Source organism: Herpailurus yagouaroundi, unplaced genomic scaffold, assembly GCF_014898765.1.
Source record: "Herpailurus yagouaroundi ecotype Mexico unplaced genomic scaffold, PumYag 180, whole genome shotgun sequence".
NCBI lineage: Eukaryota > Metazoa > Chordata > Mammalia > Carnivora > Felidae > Herpailurus > Herpailurus yagouaroundi.
In genome coordinates, this window is record NW_024412411.1 from 20989267 (window position 1) to 21014917 (window position 25651).

The following is a 25651-nucleotide window of genomic DNA, read 5'->3' on the forward strand; positions in this document are numbered from 1 at the left end:
TTATATATTGCTTTTTGTGTCTCTTAGGGGGGCATATTTTATGTCCACTAAGCTTATACAAGCGGTACATTTTGTAAAGTCAATCGTATTTTTCCCCCTCTCCACACCACAGCACAATGGGAGCTCTGCCTCCCTCTTGCCCTTTCAGCAATGATTTCCATTACTTGATGTAGGGCAATCCTTACTTTTACGGATGAACTATGAAAAGTTATGCATTGACCATGAACTATACGGGAATAAGAAAAGTTGAGATGCCCTAAGGCATAGGAGAGACCTTTTGTGGGGTGGGCAGAGGGAAGAGTGGCAAGAAAAGTTTTTCTCCATTCTGATTGCAAACTGCTTTCTCTTTCAAAACTCAGGTGACTGTGACAGATGGCGGTTCCTCTCCAAAACAGTCCACCATTTGGGTGGTGGTTCAGGTTTTGGATGAAAATGATAATAAGCCCCAGTTCCCAGAGAAGGTCTACCAGATCAAGCTGCCAGAACGTGATCGAAAGAAGAGGGGAGAACCCATTTACAGGGCTTTTGCGTTTGATAGAGATGAGGGCCCCAATGCAGAAATCTCCTACAGTATCGTGGATGGGAATGATGATGGAAAGTTTTTTATTGACCCTAAAACTGGCATGGTTTCTTCCAGAAAGCAGTTTACAGCAGGGAGTTATGACATCCTAACGGTAAGATTTTTCTGAACCTCAATAACATGCATGGGGGGGTGGGAGTTACTTTCTTTTTCATGTATATCCCTTTGAGTAATAAATCTTTAGAGTAATAGTTTAGAGTAACAAGTTTGGAAGGCTGCTTTCTGCCTCAGTGATATTTTTAAATAATGAGATCATTTCCTTTGGTTGTATCCTGTCAGCAAACCTCCCCCATTCCCAGTACACAGTCTGTACTCAACCACACTTCCTGTAGCCTTACATCATTTTAAGATACTCAGCATAGATAGAAACTGAGGGTAGAGGAATAGCAGAGTGAAATATCACATCCACCACTCAACATATCAGTCACTCAATGTGTCCCCAACACTTCCCAAAGAAACAACTCTTGTAATTGTTGACAGTGTGATAGGACATGAATTTAGCTGTGTAAATTGTGAGACACAGACCACAGCTATGCTTGTTCTGCAAAAAAAATGAAAACGCTTAAGTTAAAAAATGACTACATTTTTTGCCATTAGAAAATTAAAAGCAAAAACAAAAACATGAGCACTATCTCAAATAGAGATTTAAATTCCTGTATCTAAAATGCCAGCCTGCTCCCGCCACCCCCAACCACTTTAGAAATATAGCACCTATGCCAGAAAGGGGACTGGTCATCCTTACAAGTGATGGGCACTTTCCAGGGTCCCAACAAGAGTTGGTCAAGAGTTAGAACCATCTGCTGTCCTTCTCTTAGTCTGCAGCCTTCTCGGCTGTATAAAGTCAGTCCTTTATGATTTTAAAGGATGGTCTGAGTCCCTTGATTTGTCTGTTCATTCTTATGGTGTGGACTTGGTTTTCTTTCCCTACTCAGTAACATACTCAGAACAGTGGGCAGAGAAAAGTGGATAATAAAATACTAGCTCTGTGTCTGCCATTAGTAGCTCTGATATAATGTGTGCTACTATAGTTGTGTGAGATTTGACAATGGGAGTCTTTAAGGACTGAATGGACTATAGTAGAAACTGTTGGTGCCTCACACAGATCCCCTTTACCAGGCTGGGGCAGCTATGCCCCAACTGCTGTGCGTGTTGGCTGCTAAGGGCTCACAGATGCCCCCTTCTTGAGACAATCCTCCTTGGCTAAACTTCTTGTCCCAGGAGATTCTCCACTCCCGCCCCAGCCCTGCAGCCCATTCCCAATGAATAACTGACACAAAAGTCTAGCCCCTTGCCTCCCAATGTCTCCAACACAGCGGTGGGATTGATGATTCAGAACTCCCCATGGGATCAGGCTGAGATTAAATTTCAACTGAGACCACGCCTTTACTTACCATCTTTCTCTGTTCATCTGCTTCATTCAGTCCCTTTCTCCTGAGAACACTTCCCCAACCCATAAAATGACATGTACTCAAATCGCTGTCTCAAGCTCTGTTCCCAGGAAACCTGACCTAAGACCTGTATCTTCAAGGGGTCTTCAATCTCACAGGAATTTTCTGGGGCAAAGTGATCATCCATGAACATACAGCATTTGGGTGCTGTGAGTAATTGCTGTTTTAAAGGCTGTGATGATTGGCCATGCACCTATACATGTTATTTTTAATATGTGATATTTAAAAACTCATTTTTAAATTTCCCATTAGTGGTTTTTGCTTGTTGAACTTGAACCCTCATTGAAGTCCAGGACACCATAGCAGTTGACCCTGCACAGCTGGGTGAGGAGACATGCTTTCTTCAGTTCTTAAATAAGATCACAGAGGAGAGTCATTGGTACCCCTCCTCCCTATCCTGCTGTCTCTGGGAGCCCATGCTTTCACCAAGAGAGTCCTTCACCCCTTCAGAGTTGGTGTAACTCAAAGGCTTCTGAGGCAGTTAGAGCAAGGCTGCTGCCTCTCTCACACCTAGCCCATCACCCTCCTGGGATTCTGAGTGAATAGAGTGCTTCTCCAGAATAAAGCAGAAGGAAGGAGCTGCACAACACAACCACATACACACACACACACACACACACACACACACTCACAAATGAGCTATTCCTGTCTATGTAACTATCATCTGTGCCCATAAAACACGAAAAATGATAAGCGCCACTTTTGCTTTTCAAGTTGTCCACATCTGTGAAGTTGGCGGTGGTTCAGATCACCTTCTGGTGAATGCGGTGTGGGACCCCCAGGTGACTGAGTTGTCTCCCCCAATTCCTGAGCTCATTCTCCCCAGATCCACTCTCCCTTCCCTTTGCTGACACTGATGAGGATGGATTCTTGGGCCAACAACAGATGTGTGACAGACCTAGATTTCCACAGGGATCTGACTGAGCTCTAAGACCTCTTTCTCTGTTCTCTCCGTGTGAGTAGATAAAGGCAGTGGACAATGGGCGCCCACAGAAATCCTCCACGGCCCGCCTCCACATTGAATGGATTAAGAAACCACCCCCTTCACCTATACCACTGACTTTTGATGAGCCGTTTTATAACTTCACAGTAATGGAAAGCGATAGAGTCACCGAGATTGTGGGGGTGGTGTCTGTGCAGCCAGCTAACACCCCTCTGTGGTTTGACATAGTTGGTAAGTTTGAGTCCCCCAGAGCAGTACTGGCCAACGTAATCATTGACTGGAGTAACTAGCAAAAAAAAAAAAAAAAAAAAAAATCAGAAACAAAAACAAAAAAAAAAATACAAAAAATTTAAAAATTAAAAAAAAAACCACTAACAATTAGTGCTAAGATGAAAAGATATATAGTGCTGGAATGCAAAAGAGCCAGTAAAATGAATAATCGACCTGTGCTTTCGTTCCAACTCTGTAGCTAAGCTGAACAGAAAGTGCTCTCTGGCTGGATTTTCCATAGTATGTTATTTACTGCAATCTTAATGTCTTTCTGTGTGTCATTTAAATTCTATTGTCACACTTGGCTAATCTCATTTCTAAATGTATTGATGGTACTAGACTTTGCTGTCCTTCATTTCTCTCTTTTTCTTCACCTTTTTTCTGCATTCTGTTCTTTTTTTTTTTCTGCTCCCGACTGCCCTGCTTCAAGGTGGCAAGCATGCTCGAGAGATGTTCTATATTCTACAGACAGCTTGTGGGCAGAACTGTTCAACAGAAGGTACCCTTAGTGCAAACACATTTGCTAAAATACAGCTATCCAATCTGCCTTTTACGGTTTTTTTTTTAAGCAAATTAAATTACATCTTTCATAACTGCCTGTGACAGGCTGAAGTGCAGCCCACAGATTTCATACATGCCTCTAACAACTATTGCATTACTCGTATCCACTGACTCCTTTGTTTGAGGTTTGATGGGGTTTGAATTTGGGGGGAGGGGTGGTTTTGATTTCTTTAAAAAGATTTTTTTCTCTTTGCTTTTGAGGTATATGGGCTTTTTGTTGTTTTGTTTTTATCATTTTGTAGGTTGGGTTTTTGGGCCTTTTCCGACTGAAAAATAAATTAAAATTTATCCCAACACCTCTGTTTTGCCGCGGTAGTGCCATTCATAGACCAAAAAGCTCCACCAAGAGGGGTCCCTGGCTGCCATCCACAAAAGTAAAGACAGGAAATGGAACCCAGATACATAGCCAGTGAGAGCTTCCTACGAGAACAGAATAGAGAAAGCAGACGGAAGCATGTAGGACAGACCTGGGGAGCCAACCTTTAAATTCTTTGAAAGAAAATGAGCAAGCAGGCTGCAAAAGGAGAGGGCAGAACAGCAGCCCTGCCCTCCACACATAGGCAGGGAGAGGTGGTGCAGGGGAAACCAGTGCTGAGGACGGCGAAACAAAACAGCCCCTAGCCTGGAGGACAGAACGGGGAGAATGTGCCAGCCCTGGATCTGAGACCGGGCTGAGCTGGGTCTGACTTCCCACGGTTCTTTGTGGGAGGCCGGGAATCCAGAAACCTGGTCTGTGGGAATCATTTCCCTCCATTTGTCATTGCCTGGATCGGATGGGCAGGAACCTACCTCTGTTCCCAGGAATGGCTGGATCTGGAGAAAGCATTTAGAACATTCCACATCTGTTTTCATGAGGCACAGGAAAAAGAATGCCCCGTGGCCTCCAACCAAACCTCAGTAGAAGGTCCTGTGAACTCCCCCAAAACGGGCGTGTTTTCTACATATTTCATCTTATGGAATGCTGGTAGAATGTCTTTGCTTTCCTTAGTTGGCATTAGTCACGCCATCCCTGTACATGACCATCATCATTCTGAACTTTCAACTCCTTCTTCATCTCCACTTAATGCATTAGAAGTGGAACCTCTTCTGATCCAGGAAAGATGTCTTAGATTCCGTATCTTCTCACTAGTTTTCAGCCCACAAAGTTATTATCTCATGCAGCTTCGTCTTTCTTGGTGGCACACGTGCCTCACCTGGTTGTCTGCGCTGTCATCCTTCGTGGTTCCTTCACTGCCGCCCCCAGTCAGAGTTGTAGAAAATGCATCTTGGTTTGCACATGTGCCCCCTGATACCAGGCCTCCAGGGGCATGTGCAATAATGATTGATTTCTTTTAATTATCCCAGAGAAGAGTGCAGTCAACCCTCAACAGGCAACAGGGCTCCTGGTGTGCTGTCCTAAGCTGTGGGAGGGATTGCTGTCTCTCATCAGCCACCAGCGTACCTCCTTCCTCCCCTGACGCACCAGTTCACAAGCACCTCTACACCCCACAGCACTGCTTCTCTCCCTCATGTGATCCATGTCTGCAACCTCGTGCCCCACAACACAACCTGCTACCATCTCCACCCACCCAGGAACCCCTTATTTGTACACAGCACAAATCCTACAAAGCATACCTTTCTCTGACGCTCTGACCCCAGATATCCAAGTCAGTTTGCAATTCCTTAGCATTTCTCTGTGTGTGTGTGTGTGTGTGTGTGTGATTGGGTGGAGGTAAGCATGCCTAGTAATGCTGCATGTAACATTACCTGCACATTTTCATGTTCGCATTGTTAGTGCTATTGTGCATTTTCATTTCTGTTGATCAATGATCATTCTCTTTTTAATGTTTATTTATTTTGAGAGAGAGAGAGAGAGAGAGAGTGTGTGTGTGTGTGTGTGTGTGTGTGTGTGTGCATGAGCTGGGAAGAGGGTGCAGAGAGAGTGGGAGAGAGAGAATCCCAAGCAGGCTCTGTGCTGTCAGCTCACAGCCTGATGAGGGGGCTCGAACTCACAAATCATGAGATCACGACCTGAGTCTAAATCAAGAGTCAGCCACTTAACCGACTAAGCCACCCAGGCACCCCAATCCAATCTCATTCTTAACCCTTAGGTCAATGTCTTTTTCTCCTCATTCCTTCCTCCTGCCAGTGCTTCTGTTGATTGCTTCAGGGAGAGTGGAATAAACCATGATGATGGAGGAGATGCTCCAGCCAGCCAATGCATTAACCCTACTAATGCCTCTTGAGATGACCCCAGAGTCAGGGTGACCTTCCAGTGTCTTTCCAGCCATAGCAACCATAGCCCCTTGGACAAAATGAGAGCTAGTCCAAGAGAGGGGCAGTTTACAGATGACAGCCTTCCCTGGAGGCTGCTCCAAATCCACATCCAGAAATCATTATCAAAAACATAGCAGCAGTTTAGAATCCTCCCCGTATCAGTACATGGAGTAGTTCTCTACATGAAGACCTACAGGGTTGTCCCTCTAGTCTAGATGCTTCCACCACAGAGATTTCACTGTAGATCTGGTATCATCTAGCTGAGCTTCTCTTACAGATTGAGCTTACTGGGCCCAGTGCCCAAACAGAATGTGGTTTTATTTCCATCCCCCACATCCAACCAACAACATCTTGAAACACCAACTCTATGTCACCACCAAAGTTAAATCTTTCCTCCAGATGCTGGGGTTGCTTTCAGTATCAGTATGGTCCCCTTTCCACCAAATCCCCCTTTTGAGAATCCTTTCTAATCTAACAGAGTCATTTTTTTTTTTCAATCTGCTGACAGTGTCTTTCCCCTTCTCTAAAAACCTATTGTTTTCTTTATTGTATTCAGATGTTTCCTTCTCACTTTCGAGATTTCTTGCTTATTTATCCTGGGCCATCCAGACTCTCCACTCTCTTCCCTTTCTCCTTGCCTAAGCATCTTCCTTGGGCAAGCTAACACAAAGGGAAAAGAGAGGGAATCGTGCTTCCCAATGCTTGAGAAACTTGACAGTATACTGTGGTTGAGTGTTGACATACACTGTCAGCATGGCTCTGAGATGAGATGTCGGGTGTATTTATCGGTCTTGCCCAGGTAAATACTCTGTGACTCTTCCAGTGGAGTCAAGATTTGGTTCCATCATAGACCTAGTGTATTTAGATACCTATGCAGACACTCAAGGTTACAGAGCATGCGACGTCCTGGCCTAGCACTTAACAACTTACAAATGCTATAACGAATGAATTCTCATTAGGTAAGCAGAAAGAGTGTTTCTGCATGCTTTTTCCCCTGAGAGTATTGTCTCCTCATTTCCATATTTCCAGATCTACCTGAGTGTTGTTTAACTTCTTCGTTTTCCTCCCACTGTAATAGGAATTCACAAAAACTGTAGCAAGCAAGATTTTGTTCCCAAGTCTGGCCCCCCGTACCACTGATCTGCCAGTCACTTTTCTGTTCCTCCAAAGAGACCATTGCTTACAGTATTATGTAGCTAGACCCTCCTCAGCTTCCAGAAACAGAAGCTCCACTTGTAACCCAGTTAAGAAAGCTGTAATTAAAAGGAAACATAATAAAGTTCAGCTGTTCCGTGTTTAAACAGCCCAATGCACAGCATGTTCATTCTCTGTGTTAAAAGGGAAAGAAAACGAAGGGAACAAAAATAACCCATAATCCTCTGTGGCTTTGTCACATATCTTCACACTTCTCAGGAGACTATGATTCAACCCAGCGGCTCCTTGATTTACATTCTTTGTAATGTGCACGCAATCTGGTTCACAGTTCATTCCCCGCATCTTTATCCCGATGGCAAATGTCTGTATGGAACGACCACCGCTATTACATACTTCGAACAATGCCTCTCGACCCACAGTTGATGGCGGACACTGCCACCCATTTTGCTAGCTTTTCAGCTGATACTTCGATTAGAAAAATGGTTGTTCTTCTCGAGAGTAAACGTTTAAAATGTCTTTGCTTATTTTATTTGAAAACAACTCTCTGACAGTGCAAGCTAGCACATAGGTCCAACTCTAGCTGAAGTACTTATCTGTGTTGCAGGTATACAAAGATCACCTTGGCTCTTAGTCTGTCATAGGTTCTTTGGGTTCTGGGCTGCTTCTGTCTCCTAAGCTTACACCTGTCCTTCTTGAACCTTGTCCCCAGTGGAGCCATCCCTTAGGATTGGATCAAGTGGGCAAGTGAACTCTTTAGCAGCAGGCCTGTTCTCTGACTATAGATTGGGTCTTTTCTAATCAAGTGGCCATATTTCTTTATCACAAAACTCTTATTCATCCCTCCTGAGAGAAGCCATGTCTGTCTACCATTTCTAATACACCGGTTTATCCATTCGAGTAGCGTTTGCTCAAAATCATTCAATTAACATCAAATACTTCAGTTCTCCTATTCTGCACTCTGTCCCTAATTTGCTCCCAAATGACCCTCTCTTTTCTCTATCACAACAACATAGACCATGAAGCACATCTGAAGAGGTTTCAAGGAAATAATAAAAAGCCTAAACAACACTTTGTATATTCATTATTTTAAGAAAATTAATTTTAAACCAGATTGTAGAAGGCATTTTCCTTCCTACCACTGTTTCCTGACCTCCACCCAGCATCTCCTGCCTTCCATGTAAATATCCTTTTCGGCCCTATACTGTGCTTGCTTCATTCCAAGACAGAAAACTATTCATGATCAAACTGTAATCGGTGTTTAGCATTTTTCCTTAAGTTTGCTGTACATGCTGAACTTGAATGAACAGCTTGTGAACGACTCCCTTAATTCATTGACATTCAGCAGCTCAGTGTTTTGGAAGCTTCTCACATAACACTTCCCCCTTGGTGACTACTAGATTTTGCTTGGTGTTTTTATAATTACACACAGAGTGGAATGGAATCATGTGCTAGGGGAGGAGCCTGGAAACGTCTCTAAAGAGGACAGTGGTGTGATACCCACCATTGGATCTCATTATGGAGAGATGGTGGTACTTTGGACCCTTCTTTAAAGAAAGACTTGACCAAATCATGATCCAATGCCCTGCTGCCCAAAATATGCAAGCAGTAGCTGCTGGCTTAAAGTATTTTCACTCTCGTCCCATTTTTGAAGCTTTTTAGGACATTATGACTTGGTACATTTAACTTTAGAACCCAGTAGAAATCCAACCCTCCTCTTCTGCTCTCTGTTTACTCTGGTACACCCGTCTTTACCAAAAATGGTCACAGAGGAATGTCCCTGACATGAACTATCTGTTATGTGGGCTGTTCACAACCTTGCTTTTAACCATCTCTGCCGCACACCCCTGCAGCAACGCTCAGGCTGTGACTTTTCTACTTTCCCACTTTGTTGAAACTCAGACCAGCTCGGCGGTGTTCTCCCCTGCCCCCACCTTTTGTTTAGCCTAACGCTGCTGCACCAGCATACTCTGGCTTTGCATGTTGTGTTACTGGCTCTGAGGAAGCACATCTTGTTTAAACGGAATGCTGCTAGTGAAAATGGACTCCTACCATTTGATACTCTCACCCCAGATGAATTGGACATGGTTTCCTATGAAACGAAATCACCTTTCAGGCTAAAAGGGAGCCTGAGAAATGAGCCCTGGGGGAGAGATATGGCGTCGTTTATGAAATGGGATGCCTAAGTGGTAGGTTATTAAATTGCGTGAGGGTTGATGGTGAACTGCTGGTCTAGATTCTGTGTCCCTTGTCAGAAATTCATTTTAAAACTCAGGCAAGATTTTGGGAACCTTGTTTCCCGTGATATCTTGGTTTAACTGGGAGCACATGCCCTGGAAGTGACTACCAGAGGCTGCTCGCCATATTGATGGACTGAGAAACACTTCACAGACTCTCTCTCTCTCAAGTTCCCCTTGATATGCTTTCCATTTGTCTACCTCCTTTAGAGCTTTCTGGCCCAGAGCATTTGAAACTGTAGTAGTGGATGAGGGAGACACGCACACACACACACACACACACACACACACACACACACACACGTACACGCGTGCACACATGCAGAGGAGTGAGAATTATAAAAAATTACAACCATAAAACTAGCCAGAAATGCTTTTTGATATAAAAAATGAGTAATAAGAAAACACAATCTACATGTCATATGTAATTTATGTAAATTTTATGCCACTCAGCCCATGAAATGATTATGTCTTTCATCACGAGGCCCTGAGGAAAATGTGAGTCTCAGGCAGTGAGGGAGAGCACATAGGATTTCCCCATTTAAACAGGAACTGAAACTGGAAATCTTTGCTTGGGTGTTCTCTAAATTTTATTTTCATTCATCTTTAAACTGGAGCACACCAAAGTTTTATAGTTTGCATAATTTCTACTTTGCCTCTACCTACAAATTTCCACCTTCTAAAATAATTTCCTTATCCTCTATCCTTACCCTGCCCACCCCCCACCCCCACACACACAAAAAAATGTGTTCTTCATATTTAAGAAAGCCAACAACCCGGTTAGGAAAACATTCTGAAGATGATTTTAAGTCTGATTTAAAATATGAAGTAGTCCCCACCCAAAACAGCACAAAAAGTGGCACTCTACGCTTCCTTCTACACAAGTCTGACATATTTTACGTCGTTTCTTTGAAATTTTCCATGGCAAAGTGTTTTTGTTTTTTTTTTTTTCCCTCAGAATGTACCAGTTGATAGCAAATTATTTTCCTTTGCTCATTAGGATGGTTATTCAAAATCCGTGAATCAGCCTTACGCTTTATTTCATGTGGTTATCAACAGGAAGCACTCCCTTTGAAAGAGACACGGTGACCTGAGGCTTACTTCCCTGTTGAGCCCAGATTTCCTCCTTTTTCTCCTTCTCCTGTTCTTCAAAAGATTTTTTTTTTTTTGGAGTGCTCCTCAGTAAATCAATTAAAGATATTAATTGGAAGATGAGTCTCTTTTTAGATGAAATTTTTGAAAAATATATCATCTCCAAGCAATTCTGTGGTCCCCTGTATCTCCATAACTTTAATTAAATGTCAAGGGCAATTATGTTCTCTCTAGCAATTAAGTAATCCTAAGTGTATATGACAGCTGCAAGCAATAAGTATTGAAATATATATGACCAGGGTTTTTTTTTTTTAGTAAACCATGTGATTTATTCTGTGTCACTGTATATCAAATTCTACTAATTCAGGTAAAATTCTCCTTTCCCTTAACTCATCCACTCATTTGGAATTGTAATATCATAGATATTGTATACGGTATTGTTCACTGACCAGCAAAATGAAATGTAAAGTATGTTGAATGGAAGAGAACCCAAGATTTCTTTTCTAAAATATGAAATTCAGTAAGTGAATCGCCCCGTGTGCTATGGCTAAATAAAATTACTGTCCAAGAACAAAAGTAATTGACATCATGGAATTTCAGACTGAAATAAATGGAGCTTGTGAACATATAGTGATATTTAATTAAAATCCATCCAACGTTTGTACCATTATCTTCTCTCCTCCTTAAAACAACAACTTTCATTTGGGGAAAAATCATAAATCACATTTTAGTTCACAGAGATGAAAACAGCTACAGTAATTTTAAAAAGGCCTGTGTTGTCTTAGCACATTATCAGGTATTCCTAGTCCAACAGAGAGGGAAGGAAAGTTTTTTAAACTTTCACACTGATTGTTTCATCAGTTGATGTCACATAAGCTGATGTTTTCTTCTACTTCCTTCCAGATTTCATTTTGTAAATGTCCCATAAACTTTCTACCTTTTGGGGAGAAAAATAATTTGCACTGTCAGGATGGCAAAAGACAATTTTTCTGTAAATATCCCAACTTACAGATATAGAATTTTTATATGAAACTCAATTTTTTGGCTTTTTCTTATTTTCTAGTATTTATAATTTTATTTCTGACATCTAATGGAGGGGATCTGAACTCTACCAACCAGAGTTTACCATCAATCCTAAAATAGATTCAAGAGTGTCTACGTAGTGTTGTTAATAATTGAACTCTTTGTTTACTTAGAATTTAATCTACTTTAGAAAAGCAGAAAGGTCTACAAATCCTTAGCATAGAAGCCATAGCCACAGGGGGTTGGAAGGCCTGCAGTTTTCTAAATATTTTACTGACTCAGTTTATGCTTCACTTCTGTAACATTAGTGCTGAGGTTTTTCTTTGCAATACATTCTTTTTTGTGACATTTGTTATGCATTGAAGAGGCTGTGTTTTGTAATATAAATTAAGTTGGAAATAGAGGTCCCATTTAAGATGTACAAAACTGAGCCAGAGGGATGCCTGTCAAAAAATATTTCTATATAAGAGTTCCCTTTAAAGCTATATGCTTCAATAGACGTAATAACTTCTCAGATATGCTAATTTCATGTTGTTTTTGTGAAATCATCAGGGGGGAATTTTGACAGCTCTTTTGACGCAGAGAAGGGTGTTGGGACCATTGTCATTGCCAAACCTTTGGATGCGGAGCAGAGGTCCATCTATAATATGAGTGTGGAAGTCACCGATGGGACAAATGTTGCTGTCACTCAGGTAAGATGTCAAATTACTAAATGGTGAGAATGCCAAACGATCTGCTAAAGTCAGTGGTGCAAGTGATTAGACAATGTGTTGAAAGTAGTAAATTATGTCCACGGATTTCTACCGTATTTAAAACAATCGTCTGAGAGAACAACCTAGCAAAAAGATTGTATCAATGGTATTGTATAACTTAGCCATCTCCTTCAAGAGATTGTGACTGTTCATGCATGGAAGAGGGATATGTATTTGCTTCCTGATCATTTACTGTAGATTTCTCTCTTTGACAACAAAGTCAGCTGTCCTTGAATTTACAAGAAAGAGGGCATGTATATTGTCTGAGTCAACACATCATTATATTCTTCACCTTTTCACGTGTCTGTCTCAGAGAGTTAGAGCTAGAGGCACCTAAGAGTCCAAATTCATTTCACAAACTAAGATGAGTGATATATCCACAGCCTTACTTGAGAACAAGGACTGAGAGTTAGATTCCCTGCCTCCCATCTCTTGTTCTAGCCTCTATGCCATTGGTCCCTTATCCTGGCCGCACAGTAAGGTGCGCTGGTTGTGGGGGCCCAGGGTGTTGAAACCACTGAAGCCTGGGCCGCACCCTCAGAGATCCTGCATGATCCTGCTTGTTAGCAGCTGGGGATGAGGACCATTGCTTGAACTCTGGTATGTGAGTGTTTATGAAAGGGCCTTGAGAGCAAGGAGGAGGAGAACATATGTGGGTGAGACTAACACGATGTTAGATACCAATATGGGGCAGATTTACCCTAAATATGAGAGGATTTTTTTGGTTCTGTTTTAGCATCGGAGACCTTAGGCTAGTTATGGCAGAGGACTGGCCCACACGCATATCCTAAAATCTTTCCATTCTCCTTACTTCTGTCTCCTGTTCTCATGACCCAGAGGCCATCACTAGTTAATCAAGGTCCTTTTTCCGGCTCAGCCCAAATGTGCCCTGAGACTCCTCAACACAAAGTTTCAGGAAGTGAAGATGAAATTTTTGCCAACCCTAAAGTAAGCAAATGTTGTTTGGTTTAAAACTTGTTGTAAGCTTGGGGTGCCTGGGTGGATCAGCTGGTTAAATGGACAGCTCTTGATTTCAGCCCAGGTTATGATCACATGGTTCATGGGTTCAAGCCCCCCATCGGGCTCTGCACTGACAGCCTGCTTGGGATTCTCTCTCTCTCTCTCTCTCTCTCTCTCCCCCTCTGCCCCTCCCCTACTCTCTTGCACACTTTCTCTCTCTCTCTCTCTCTCTCTCTCTCTCTCTCAAAATAAATTTAAAAAAACATGGTTTAAGTTCTTGTAACTGCAGTTTTAAAAAGGAGAAAGGAGGATTATTTCATGCACTGCCTCTTAGTTTGAATTGGTTTCAAAAATACTATGAGACTTTCTCCTTTGACGCTGTTCATAATCATAAAATGGTAGAATTTTTTTTTTAATTTTTTTTCAACGTTTTTTTAATTTATTTTTGGGACAGAGAGAGACAGAGCATGAACGGGGGAGGGGCAGAGAGAGAGGGAGACACAGAATCGGAAACAGGCTCCAGGCTCCGAGCCATCAGCCCAGAGCCCGACGCGGGGCTCGAACTCACGGACCGCGAGATCGTGACCTGGCTGAAGTCGGACGCTTAACCGACTGCGCCACCCAGGCGCCCCAAAATGGTGGAATTTTAAAGAAACACGAGAGTTCATCTTTACTTTTTACTTTTTTACTTTACCTTTTCCTTTTCACTCAAATAAACTGAAACCCAGAAAGGGGACATGACATGCACATGACAGGGCAACCATGTGTGGTGACTCCTAATCCTTCAACCTGTGTCTTTCCCTAGGATGACCATAATACCCTAATTGCCTGAGAGAGACCCATTTACACCTGTTACACTGGTGTAACTCCCATTCACTCTTAAATTGCCTCAGTTGGGACGATAAATTCTACGGCCACCTACTTAAATCTGTACTGCTTCAGAGTATTTTCTTTTTTTTTTTTTTCTATTTTTAAAATTTTGGGGGGAGGAGGGGGGAGAGAGACACAGAGTGTGAGTGGGGGAAGGACAGAGAGAGAGGGAGACACAGAATCTGAAGCAGGTTCCAGGCTCTGAGCTGTCAGCACAGAGTCCAACACAGGGCTGGAGCCCATGAACCACGAGATCATGACCTGAGCCAAAGTCAGATGATCAACCTACTGAGCCACCCAGGTGCCCCCAGAGTATTTTCAAGACTAAAATACAGATTCCTGGAAAGGACACCATGGTTGAGATCCTATGGGAATCACACAATCTAAAAGCAAGCCCCAAAGACTGATACAAAACAACCCACTTGCAATATTTCTAAGTCTTTATTGCTAATTCACTTTTTAAATTAGCCATTCCTTAGCAAAGCCAACCTCAACTTCTTGGCATCAATTAAAAATACAAGAACAAGTTGAGTAAAATACAAAGAAAGCATGGAACCATATTCATTTCCATACTTTTTTCTAGGGTTTTATAACAATTGGATTAAATGGCAATTCAGTGTGCCTAGAATGTTACAGATACACATTAAGTATGTTTAAAATGAGTGAATGGATAGCAGGTGGTAACATATTCAGCGGGGCCTACATGGCAGGTATGCTGGATCTTCAAAGCACAGAACTGATTCATGGTAACCAGAAAAACAAAAAAATTATCAGTGAGGCTTTTCTTGTAGAATTTTTTTAGGACCAGACGAGAAATCATTTAACAGTATGTATTCTGCAAATATTTCTTGGGTTCACACCATGTGCTAGGAGGTGTGCTAGATGCCTGAGGTCACGGTGACTCAGAGTTTTAAAACCAGATGACTGATGTGCACACCCTTTTTAAAAACTAACTTGAAAGCGTACATTATAAGATTCTGAATGTACACATTGTTAAAGTTCTGCTTTGGTTGATTTTCTATCAGCCTAATGTGGAATTAGACCTCTCTCCAGAGCAGTTGGGAAGAGGTGGAGAATCCAGGTGAACTTAGATGTTTCCCTTGGCAAGGCCAAACTAAGTAGGTTGACGAAGGGTATCAGGAGATTTTCTTTCAAAAGCTTCAAAGCCACTCTGTGTCTCCAGGGCCATGACCTTCTCAGTACGTGAGAACTAACCGTTTCCAAGGTATAAACTTGTGCACGATCAGTATTACCACCAGAAAACCATTACTCTGTCCATAAGGCCGCATTCAGGCCTAAGTACCAACCCCCCCAGAGCCCCTGTCAATCCAGGCCTCTGCTTCTCTTTGCCACAGCCCCTCCGACAATAGAGAGAAAAGAGGTTCTCTCAATTAACCCAAGCCCTCTGTATCAAGGACATGTTTACAAAAAGATTATTTTGGTAAAGAAAAGACATTCTAGATCTCTTTTAGAAACCACCAAAGCGTGTTCCAACCCATGACCCTAGGCAACTTAATGATTCCACCATCAAACAGATACCCTTCACCATATAACTAAGTAAATGTTTTGTAGCCCCAAAACACCTGTCCAGTTTCCCTTTGGGAACTTTCCTCTACTTTGTTCCTTTGGAATCATAAAACATCTATGACAAGGGCTTCAAATCAGCCAGAAACAACATGTTGAATTTCACTTCACAAATGTCACACAAATCAGAGCCTCGGGGATCTCCGTGTCTACATGAAAACTCTTCCTTCATCTTCAGTTTTGTTCTGTTGTCCCAACTTGTAGGATTCTTGTGCCTCAGAGCTACAATATCTGGTGGCAAATAAACATCCTTTTCCTCACTGAGATCCCCTAGCGTGAGTACAGAATATAAAATATATAAAATGGTCCTGTGGATTTCACGTTGCAAAGATTCAGATATCCTAAATGAGCCTGTAAGCAGGTGACTTTCTCCAGCTGGAATGGGAAGAGAGGCGGCCAGAGGGGATGTCAGAGATTCCAAATGTGAGATGATTGGAAACATCGTCACTAGTTCAGGTACAGAGGGGGCGGTGTGACAAGGAACGCAGGCAGCCTTGAGGTGCTAAGAGGTGCTCCAGCTGACAGCCCACAAGGAAACGGGGACCCCGGGCCTAGAACCTCAGGGAACTAAATTTCATTAACAATCTAAATGAGCCTGGAGCGGATTCACCCCCAGAGTTTCTGGAAAGGAACACAGCCCTGCTGACCCCTTGATTTTGGCTTTGTGAGACTCTAAGTAGAAAACACAGGTGAGCCATGCTATACTCCCAACTACTGACTTACAGAGCGAGGAGGTAATAAATGCGTGTCGTTTTAAGCCAAGTTTGTGGTAATTTGTTATGTTAGAAATAGGAAATAGAAATAGGAAACTATTTTGTGGGAAAGGCAAAGCAGGGTTTTGTAACTCGAGTAGGGCAGAGTTCAGACATAAGTAGTTGGATTCCAGAGCCTGCTTTCTCAACCACTGCCCTGTGCCACCTTCTCAAAGGCAAGGCTAAGTCTTTGCTACCTTTGCTAAATTTTTGCAGGAAGAGAAACTTACCTGGCTCTGCTAATTATGAGGGGAATACTTTTTTTTAAATAGGTTTATTTATCTACCTTTGAGAGAGAGAGAGTGCGTGTATACAAGTGGGGGAGAAGCAGAGAGAGGAGAGAGAGAGAATCCCAAGCAGGATCCACGCTATCGGCACCATCGGCGCCAAGCCCATCACAGGGCTCGATCCCGTGAACCGTGAGATCACGACCTGAGCAGAAATCAAGATGTGGATGCTTAACTGAGTGAGCCACCCAGGTGCCCCTGAGGAGGACACTTCTTAAGATGGCTGCCTGGGGAACATAGTGCCATCTGTGGCCATTAGAATGTCTCAGAGCCAGCCATACATCCTGGGCATGGAGCAAAATACCCCAACCTCCTTATAGCCTCCACTCAAGCGGCTGAGTTTATGGGCCACAGGGGCACACATCACCAAGGAGGAGAAATTATGGGTTTTCACAACTTTCCCCATACCTCTATCCAACCCATATGAGCTACTGCATCTTCACAGCAAATTTAAGAAAGTCTAGAGCATGACTCTTCCAAAGGATCAATGGATAGAAATATGTAGTAATATATAATGCCTGCCATTTGCATAATAAGACTTAACAAGCTTCATTCTTAAGTTTCATTTCCTTGTCTTACTGGGAGTAGTTACATCAAATATTACCATTACACTTATTTTTCTAGTAAAAAACTCACACAGATTGCTTAGGTGGACACCTGGGTGTACACAGGTAAAGAGGTCCAAACCCACTTTTTCCTTCTCAAGATCAGATATATCTTAGAAACTCCACCCTACACATCTATATATACAGAATATACAATTCACTAGAGGAAGCATTTGGTATAAAGGAGGGAATACTGACCTTGAATCGGGTGACCCAAGTTCAAGTCAGCACTTAACCAATTCCTGTCTGTGTTACCAAATAGAAGGTAGTTCTCTCTCTGCGAGACTCAATTTTTTCTGTATAATGGGGATACTACCTTACATACTTCATGAGTTGGTGTAAGAATAAAATAAGATCTTTTGAGATATTTTCAGATCTGTGATGTGCTGGGCTCATGCAAGTTTTATTATTAGTCTCATCCTCAACTTAAAATTGGAATACTATACCTGATAACTATAAAATATTGTGCATGTGGCTTTCATTGTTATTCATGAAAGACAGCAGAGATATTCATGCCCAAATAATAATCTAAAAATTACATTGATTTGATTCAGAGACTCATGATGTGTGCTTTTGTGATTTTAATATGCTTTTCTTATTCAAGTCCTACTTTGATTTACAAACATATGAAAATGAGCTTGTATTCGTATGCTCCACAGCCAAACCTGAGATTAAAAATCTCTTTCATATGATCTCCAAAATTCTTAGGCCCCACAAAGGCAGTTAATTGAGTTAATTAGCCACAAAGGCTTTCTGCCAAAGAGAGTGTATTCACTGGGGCTAAGAGGTCTGGGACCTGCATTCTTCAGGTTAACCTTGCCCTTCACAGCCTTGAGGAGTCCATTCTTCTTTTGTCTTTAAGCCATGTGCTGGAAATTCCTCACTGGCCTTCTTCAAAAAGCAGACTTTATCTTCAAGATTTAGACTGTGTCTTCTCCTTTCCTTCCACCTTTGCACCTGCTTAAAGGCAGGTGAGGGTAAGAACAAATCACTTTTTTTTTCTCTTAAAATTTTTCAAGAGAGAAGGTGACAGAATGCGAGGGGGGGAGGGGCAGAGAGAGAGGGAAACACAGAATCTGAAGCAGGCCCCAGACTCTGAGCTGTCAGCACAAAGCCCAACACAGGGCTTGAACCCACGAACCACGAGATCATGACCTGAGCTGAAGTCGTACACTTAACTGACTGAGCCACCCAGGTGTTCCAGAAGAAATCACTTTTGCTAAAGCTGTTCCATGATTCCCTAGTTCAATGAACTCCCAAGGATCTCTTCCTTTGTCAGGAGTTTTTATCTTCCTCAGCACCTTCTCCCTCTTAGCAGGTAAAAAAGAAAGTAGCCCCAAACTTCCTTCTGTAGTTAGGTTAGGAAAATGCTGGAACTAATACAATTATATGGAGATAAAATAAAGCAGCAAACCAACTCTGAGGTAGGATTTCCTATTAAAAAAACAATAATAATGGTAAAACTTCATTGTTTGTAATAGATCCATGCCTAACAATTTGTGAGTGAATCGATTTTTGAAAATGGATTCCAGTTTTAAAGGCAGCAGGGAACTTTCTGCTTAGAATAATGTTCCTGAAATGACAGCGGTCACGTCTGTTGTCTATTGTGTCAGTTAGGATTTCGGTATAACAAGGTACGTGCTATGTACACACGCATTTGTTCACGTATGTTAGGTGCATTTATAATTAGTGTGTATATAATTTCAGTGCACATGGAGATGGCATAATGGAATGAATGTAGAACTTGGCTCCATATGACCTAGTTTGAGTTTGGCCTTGCCGTTGTCACTTTGGGCACACCCCTTAACTTCTCTGATTCACATTTTTCCCATCAATAAACTAGAGACGATAAAGGTTAAGAAACAAATATGATACAGGTTTAACATAAACTGACATGATTTTTTTTTTTTTTTTTTTACTTACACATCCAAAAATAAAACTTGTAAGCTTGGGGAGAATCCAAGGAGCATTACCCTTGAAATCACAACCATAGAATATTTTAAATATGGTTTCAAAATGCCAACAGAGGCGGAACAGAGTGTCAATACTTTGGGACTTAATTGATTCTAATGAAAGACCGAGGCCTTCCCCTGTAACTCACCCCAAGGACACTTCATGCCATGAGCCTTTGTAAAGCCAGGCTTGGCACGTACCCAGACTTAGCTTAGATGAGCTTGCAAAACCCGAAGTGTTTGTGGTAGGCACCATTGGATCCAGCGCTGAAGAGACTTCCTACATTCAGGTTTCCTCCTGCTTTGATTCCATTATACTTCTTTAGGCCTTTCAATTACCATTTTGAGCACAACATCTTTGAGAGTTACTTTGCTTTGTTTGTTAGTTCAGGAGCTCACAAATGGCCCCAACTGTGGGAAATAAAAAGCAAACGAGGAGAAGGAAGTCTTTTACAGAGAAACACTTGTTCTGACTGTAGATTAGGCACAAGACAAAGCAAGCAGAAAGAGGCAAGCTTTTCAGGAGCACATCAACTTTGAAACTTCATGAAGGTCAGGGCAGCCTTGCTGGCTGGAAAGGCTTTTTTATCCCGTTAATATAACTGCTTCTGTGCACACAAATATTGTAGCATCTTGACTAAGTTAACTTGAACTTTTTGAAGGAAAGAATTGGCATTCAAAGAATCTAGTATGACCTTCCAAATACAGTGGAGATAAAACAATACCTAAAACTCACAGGCACACTTCTTAGCCCTTTTTTTAACCATAAACTGCAAGCAAATCTTGTTCCCATGTCAGGCTCACTCACTGGGCAAGTCTTCTGGGCACAGAGGCCATTGCACTGCCCTTTTCTCTTCCTCAGAAAAGAAAAAGCACATGTGCGTCAACGTGAGTGACAATGCAGCTGCTTATAAGAATAGCCGTGGTCTGACCACATTTTAAAAAGTAAATAATTTTCTAGAATGCAGCCAAATGCCTGCATATGTAAAAGCTTTCCCATTAGTCAGGAATAAGACAGGAATGTCACCCGCTCCAATACTATTTAACTTGTGCTAAAAGTATTAACCAATGCAAATAGGTAAGATAAAGCAAGTGGTGTTATAAAAAGGAAACGGTAGAACAAATGTAATGCTTCAACATGGACTCCTTGGCATTTGCATATTTTGGATATATGCGTTCGGGTGCTTTTGATAATTAAGACGGTCCGCAAATTCAAGAAAACCCAACAAAGATAAAGAAGCTTTTTTAAAGTACTAGAAAAATATAAGGAAATATATGGTCATTGATCTAGTTACTGCTACTATTAACATTATTACTATGTCCAGTGGTTTTACTGTTGTCATTGTTGTTATTGTTAAATTATGCTCTTAACATTATGATCATCATCTTTATAATCATCGTTTTACCTGGATCATGGCCGAAGAGACTAAAATCTGTGGTATCACATATGTCTAAACTCTGTGTACAAAGATACTAAACATTTAACTATGACATTTATTGAGTAACTGCAATTCATTGTGTCCAGCCCTGAGCTAAATGCTGGGTATACCCTGATGATCTCTGATATTTATCTATAATCCCCAAGTCAATATTCTCAGCACCTTTGTGGTCATTCCTGGACATGCACAGAGCAGCAAAATATTTTCCCTGCTATGGTTGAACAGAGTGATGCTCTGCCTTCCTGTTTTAGCTCTTGTACTCTATACAAGTGTCCTTTTTGCAATCTATTTAGTGCCACATTTTTTGCATTCTTGTGTTCTTTGTCAGCAGTCTCACTGTTTAAAAGATCCCTCAGTGTAGGACTGAAATGCAATTCAGTGTTCCCAAGTGCAAGAAGGACATGCTGATGTGCCTTATAGACAAAATATGTGTGTTCCATGAGATTCATTCAGGCCTGAGTTATAGTGCTGTTGGCTATGAGTTAATGTTAATGAATCAACAGTATATATTAAAGTGTATTTAAACAGAAAAAAAAAGAAAAAAGTAAAACTATCTCTCCATTTGCATGTAGTATAATTATGCATCTGTAAAGTTCAAAGGAGTACATAGAAAAGCTGCAAATGATAGGAAACTTTAGTAAAATAACAGGTTATAAATTCAGCATACAAATCAATAGCGTAAATAGCAAAAAAAATAAAAGGGAAAAGATAAAATGGAAACGAAGACCCCACTTAGGATATAGCACATGCATAAACTTTAAAAAGTGTGTTTTGTTTAATGTTTTATTCATTTTTGCCAGAGAGAGAGAGAGACAGAGTGTGAGTGGGGGAGGGGCAGAGAGAGAGGAAGACACAGAATCGGAAGCCTGTCCCGGGCTCTATGTTGTCAGCACAGAGCCCAACGCAGGGCTCACACTCACAGACTGTGAGATCATGACCTGAGTCCAAGTCAGATGCTTAACCCACTGAGCCACCCAGGCGCCCCAAAAAGTGTTTAAAATCTATTTGAGGAAAGCTAAAACTCCCTGAAAAATAAAATGGTAGGTCTGAACAAATGGAAAAAGAAACTATGTCCTTGTATAGGACGACTCCATCAGAAAGGAATTAGTTCTCATGTAGTTAAACTATACTCTCACCGTAATACAATCTAAAAGGCTATCAATTTTTTGTCAGTTGTTATACAAGCTGATTATAAAGTTCATTTTGAAGAACAACAAACAAGCCTGGCCTGGAAACTCCTTGAAAAGAACAAAGGGGCTAATTTTTGCAATTAAAACACACTATAAAGCCTTTTTAATTAAAACATTTTTATATTGACATATGAAAAGACAAAGAAACCAATTGAACAAAATAGAAAATTCAGAAATATATCATGTGCGTATGTAAACTTAGCATACAATAAAGGTGGCCTCTCAAATCAGTGGAATTTGAGTTTTGTAAAAAGCATTGAAGTAAATGGAGAGCCCTGTAGAAAAAAATGAAATTCAATCCATTTCTCACATAATATAGGAAAAATTCCAAATGGAGTAGAGATGTAAATGTAAGAAAAGGGTACGTGTAAATGCTATTTTTAAAAAATGAGTGTATTCACCTATAACCTGAAAAATATAAGTATTCTAAACTATGACTTAGCATCCGGTAACAATAAGGGAAAAGACTGATGTTTTCAATTTCATAAAAATAAAAATAAAAGCTTTTGCATGGAAAAAAATCACCATAGCAAAATAAAGTTAAATAACAAAATTGAAATCATATTTGCAATTTATATCACCATGCTACCAAAAATAAAGAAGGAAAAGGCCATCTAACTCATAAGGAATGAGCTGATATAAATAATTTTCACATAAAAAGAAACGAAATGACTCTTAAGCATATGAAAAGATGCCCATCCTCGCTCATAATAAGTGAAAGGCAAATTAAAAGTACACTGAAATGCTATTTCTTATCTATCAGATTGGCAAAAGATTCAAAAGTTAGAGTACATACTTTGTTGGCAAAGCTGTGGAAGACATTCATTCGTATATATTGCTATGGGAATGCAAAGTAATAAAACTTTTGGGAAGAGGAATAAGGAAATAACGAACAAAACTATATAAGCACTTATCCTTTGATCCAGCACTCAGAATTCTAGGGACTCAAATATATATGGTAGCAAAAAAATAAAAAGACCTGGACACAAGGCTCTTGATGGCGCATTTTTTCTAAGGGTGAAAATTGGAAACACCTGACATGCACATCGATAGAGGAATGGTTGAATTAACTGTGATCCATCTACCCATTGGAAGAGTATCTCTATATTGCTGTGGATTGTCTTTGGAATATGATGATTCAGAGTTTCTCAACAGCAACACTGTTGACATTTTGGTTCAGATAGTTCTTTGTTGCAGGGGACAGTCCTGTGCATTGTAGGGTGTTTAGCATCATCCCTGTCCCCCTACCCACTAGATTCCAGGAACACCCCAACACCCAGTTGTAACAATGAAAAATATCTCCAGATATTGCCAAATATCCCCTTAGGGACAAAGTTATCCCCAGTTGAGAATCATTGATATGATGTTAAGTTAAAGAGCATGAGGTGAGGTGGCCGGTGGGGGGGGAGGGGGGGGGCTGTATACAATAATGTTTATGTTAACAAAAGAGATGGATAAAATGTAACATTAATCTTTAAAAAATCATTACCTGTAGGAGAAGAAGGGAATAGGGTGAAGGGGAAAGAGAAGCTAAACTACTTTGACTATACCTTTTTTGTAAATTTGACAGTAGTACTTTTACATGTAATATAAAAACAAAATTAAATGTTAAGACAAGTTTAAAATTTTAAAGTAAAAAATGAAAGCCAATAAACTTAAATGTGTTGGTGGCATATCTACACAGAGAAGAGCTCTTCTGTGCTTTAAACATACTAATTTGACTGTATATCCTAATTTATCCTAGTGGGATAAATCTCAAAATCAAAGGAACTAAAAATAATATTAAGTTGTTTTTGAATGATCATAGTTGTAATAGAATTACAGCACCAAAGTTGTTATTGTTATTCTGAGACTTGTGTGCATGTATTTCATATAAAACTGAGTAATTGTGATGATGTCTTTGAGCATGAGAAATTTCAACATAGGGTCTTAGCCTGGGATACAGATATAAAAAGAATGAGATTAAGTAAAAACCTTGATGCCCTAATTTTGAATTGGATGTGTCAGTATGAACTCATGAAATAATTATCAACAGCAAAAAACTCTCGCTGACTCTGTCCATTGAAGCAAACTAAACACAATAGTAAATCCAATAGCAATGATCATTCCTAGCACCACTTCTAACTAAAAAGATATCATTGTTTTTTGGAGAAATAGATATTACAGGACTAGGTCAGAAAATGTACAAGGTGACCCTGGAAAAAAATCACCAGTAGCAATTATTAGAAAGCAAAGAAGCTATCAAAGACTACTAGGATTGTGTCAAAAGATCTCATGAGCCAACTTGCAGAGGCTCCCATTGGCCGAGGAAGGGCCATTTGTTCATCAATAAGTATAATAACTGCAATGGACAGAAACATCAGCTGTGATTAAATTCATGAGCTCGTTCTGACACTCGAGAAAAAATGCTTCGTTGGTCACTTTGGGAAGAGCCGAAGAACAAACTATCATTTTGAGATGATAAATAAAGGGAAAGAATTAAGTATTCATTATGACTTCACTATCTGAATTGTCCTTCAGAGTAACGAAGTATTTGGAGAGAAGTTTCTTTTTAGAACTATTCTAGCTAATAAATGAGGAATAAACCATAGAATTAAAACCTTACCATTTTGTATTTTTAATGAATAAATGTCATCTATGTAATGATCATCAGGGGTTGCCAATGCCACTTAACAAGAGTGAGAACTAGGTATTGCAGACAGAACTACAATATATATCCAGATGTAAAAAAAAAAAAAAAAAGAAGGAAAAGGAAATTGAGCATGAATCTTACCAAATCTCCTAGATCACACTATCAGTTTATAAGAAATACAGGGAACAGAGGCACATGGAGAACAAAACCAAGGGGAAGCAATGAGCAAAATTCAACCTGTGGGAATTAAAGAGAAAATGGTGGAGTTTATTTACCACCACGAGCAATGATATAATATAAAACAATATAATATAAAAATTGCAAAGAAATAAAAGGAGACAGAAGGAGAATCTATACATTAAAAGATAATTAAGGGCACCTGCAGTTAAGTGGATCAATTCTTGATCTCAGCTCAGGTCATGATCTCATGGTTCATGGGATCAAGCCCTGCATAGGGCTCTACGCTGACAGTGCGCAGCCTACTTGGGATTCTCTGTCTCCCTCTCTCTCTGCCCCTCCCCCCGTGTATACGCTCTCTCTAAATAAATAAATAAATAAATAAACTTAAAGAAAAAAGATAATTAAAGGGCATACCAACCAACGGCAATGTTTGGACCTTATTTGAATAGTCTGATGTTGTAAAATACGTTTGTAAACATACATGACACAGTAAAAAATTATATAAGCATAAACACCCTGAATATTTAATATTAAGGAATCCTTGTTTTCTCTGTTTAAGGGCAGTGATGGTAGTGTGTGTGTTTATTTTAAGGATCCCTGTCTTTCGGAGTTACATACTGAAATTATGGGATTTGCTTCCCACTAATATGGGGAGCAGATGGAGGTGAACCACTATATATAGGAAACAGGATGAGCCATAAATTGATCACGGTCAAAGCCGAGCTATAAATATGTGAGGGTTCACTAATCTATGACCTAGCTCTTTTATTGCTGTTTCTTACTTATGTCTGCCTGAAATGTTTTATAATGAAATGCCTGACAAAAGAAAACAACCCGGGGACTTCCTGTTTCAGCTGCCATCCATGCAGTGTTCTTCGCGAGACCC

The 25651-nt window shown here is 40.6% G+C and overlaps 1 protein-coding gene across 5 annotated transcripts in view; it reads left to right on the plus strand.

Annotated features, from left to right (window-relative positions):
* FAT3 (FAT atypical cadherin 3) overlaps positions 1-25651 on the plus strand; it is a 673934-nt gene that overhangs the window by 542002 nt on the left and 106281 nt on the right. For 3 of the 5 annotated variants that reach the window (XM_040489607.1, XM_040489605.1, XM_040489603.1), the window contains exons 5-8: positions 360-674; positions 2992-3202; positions 3672-3740; positions 12115-12254. In XM_040489607.1, the coding sequence (XP_040345541.1) occupies positions 360-674; positions 2992-3202; positions 3672-3740; positions 12115-12254 (735 nt within the window). The remainder of the gene's footprint in view (positions 1-359; positions 675-2991; positions 3203-3671; positions 3741-12114; positions 12255-25651) is intronic. The other 2 variants (XM_040489604.1, XM_040489606.1) reach the window with 1 other exon arrangement.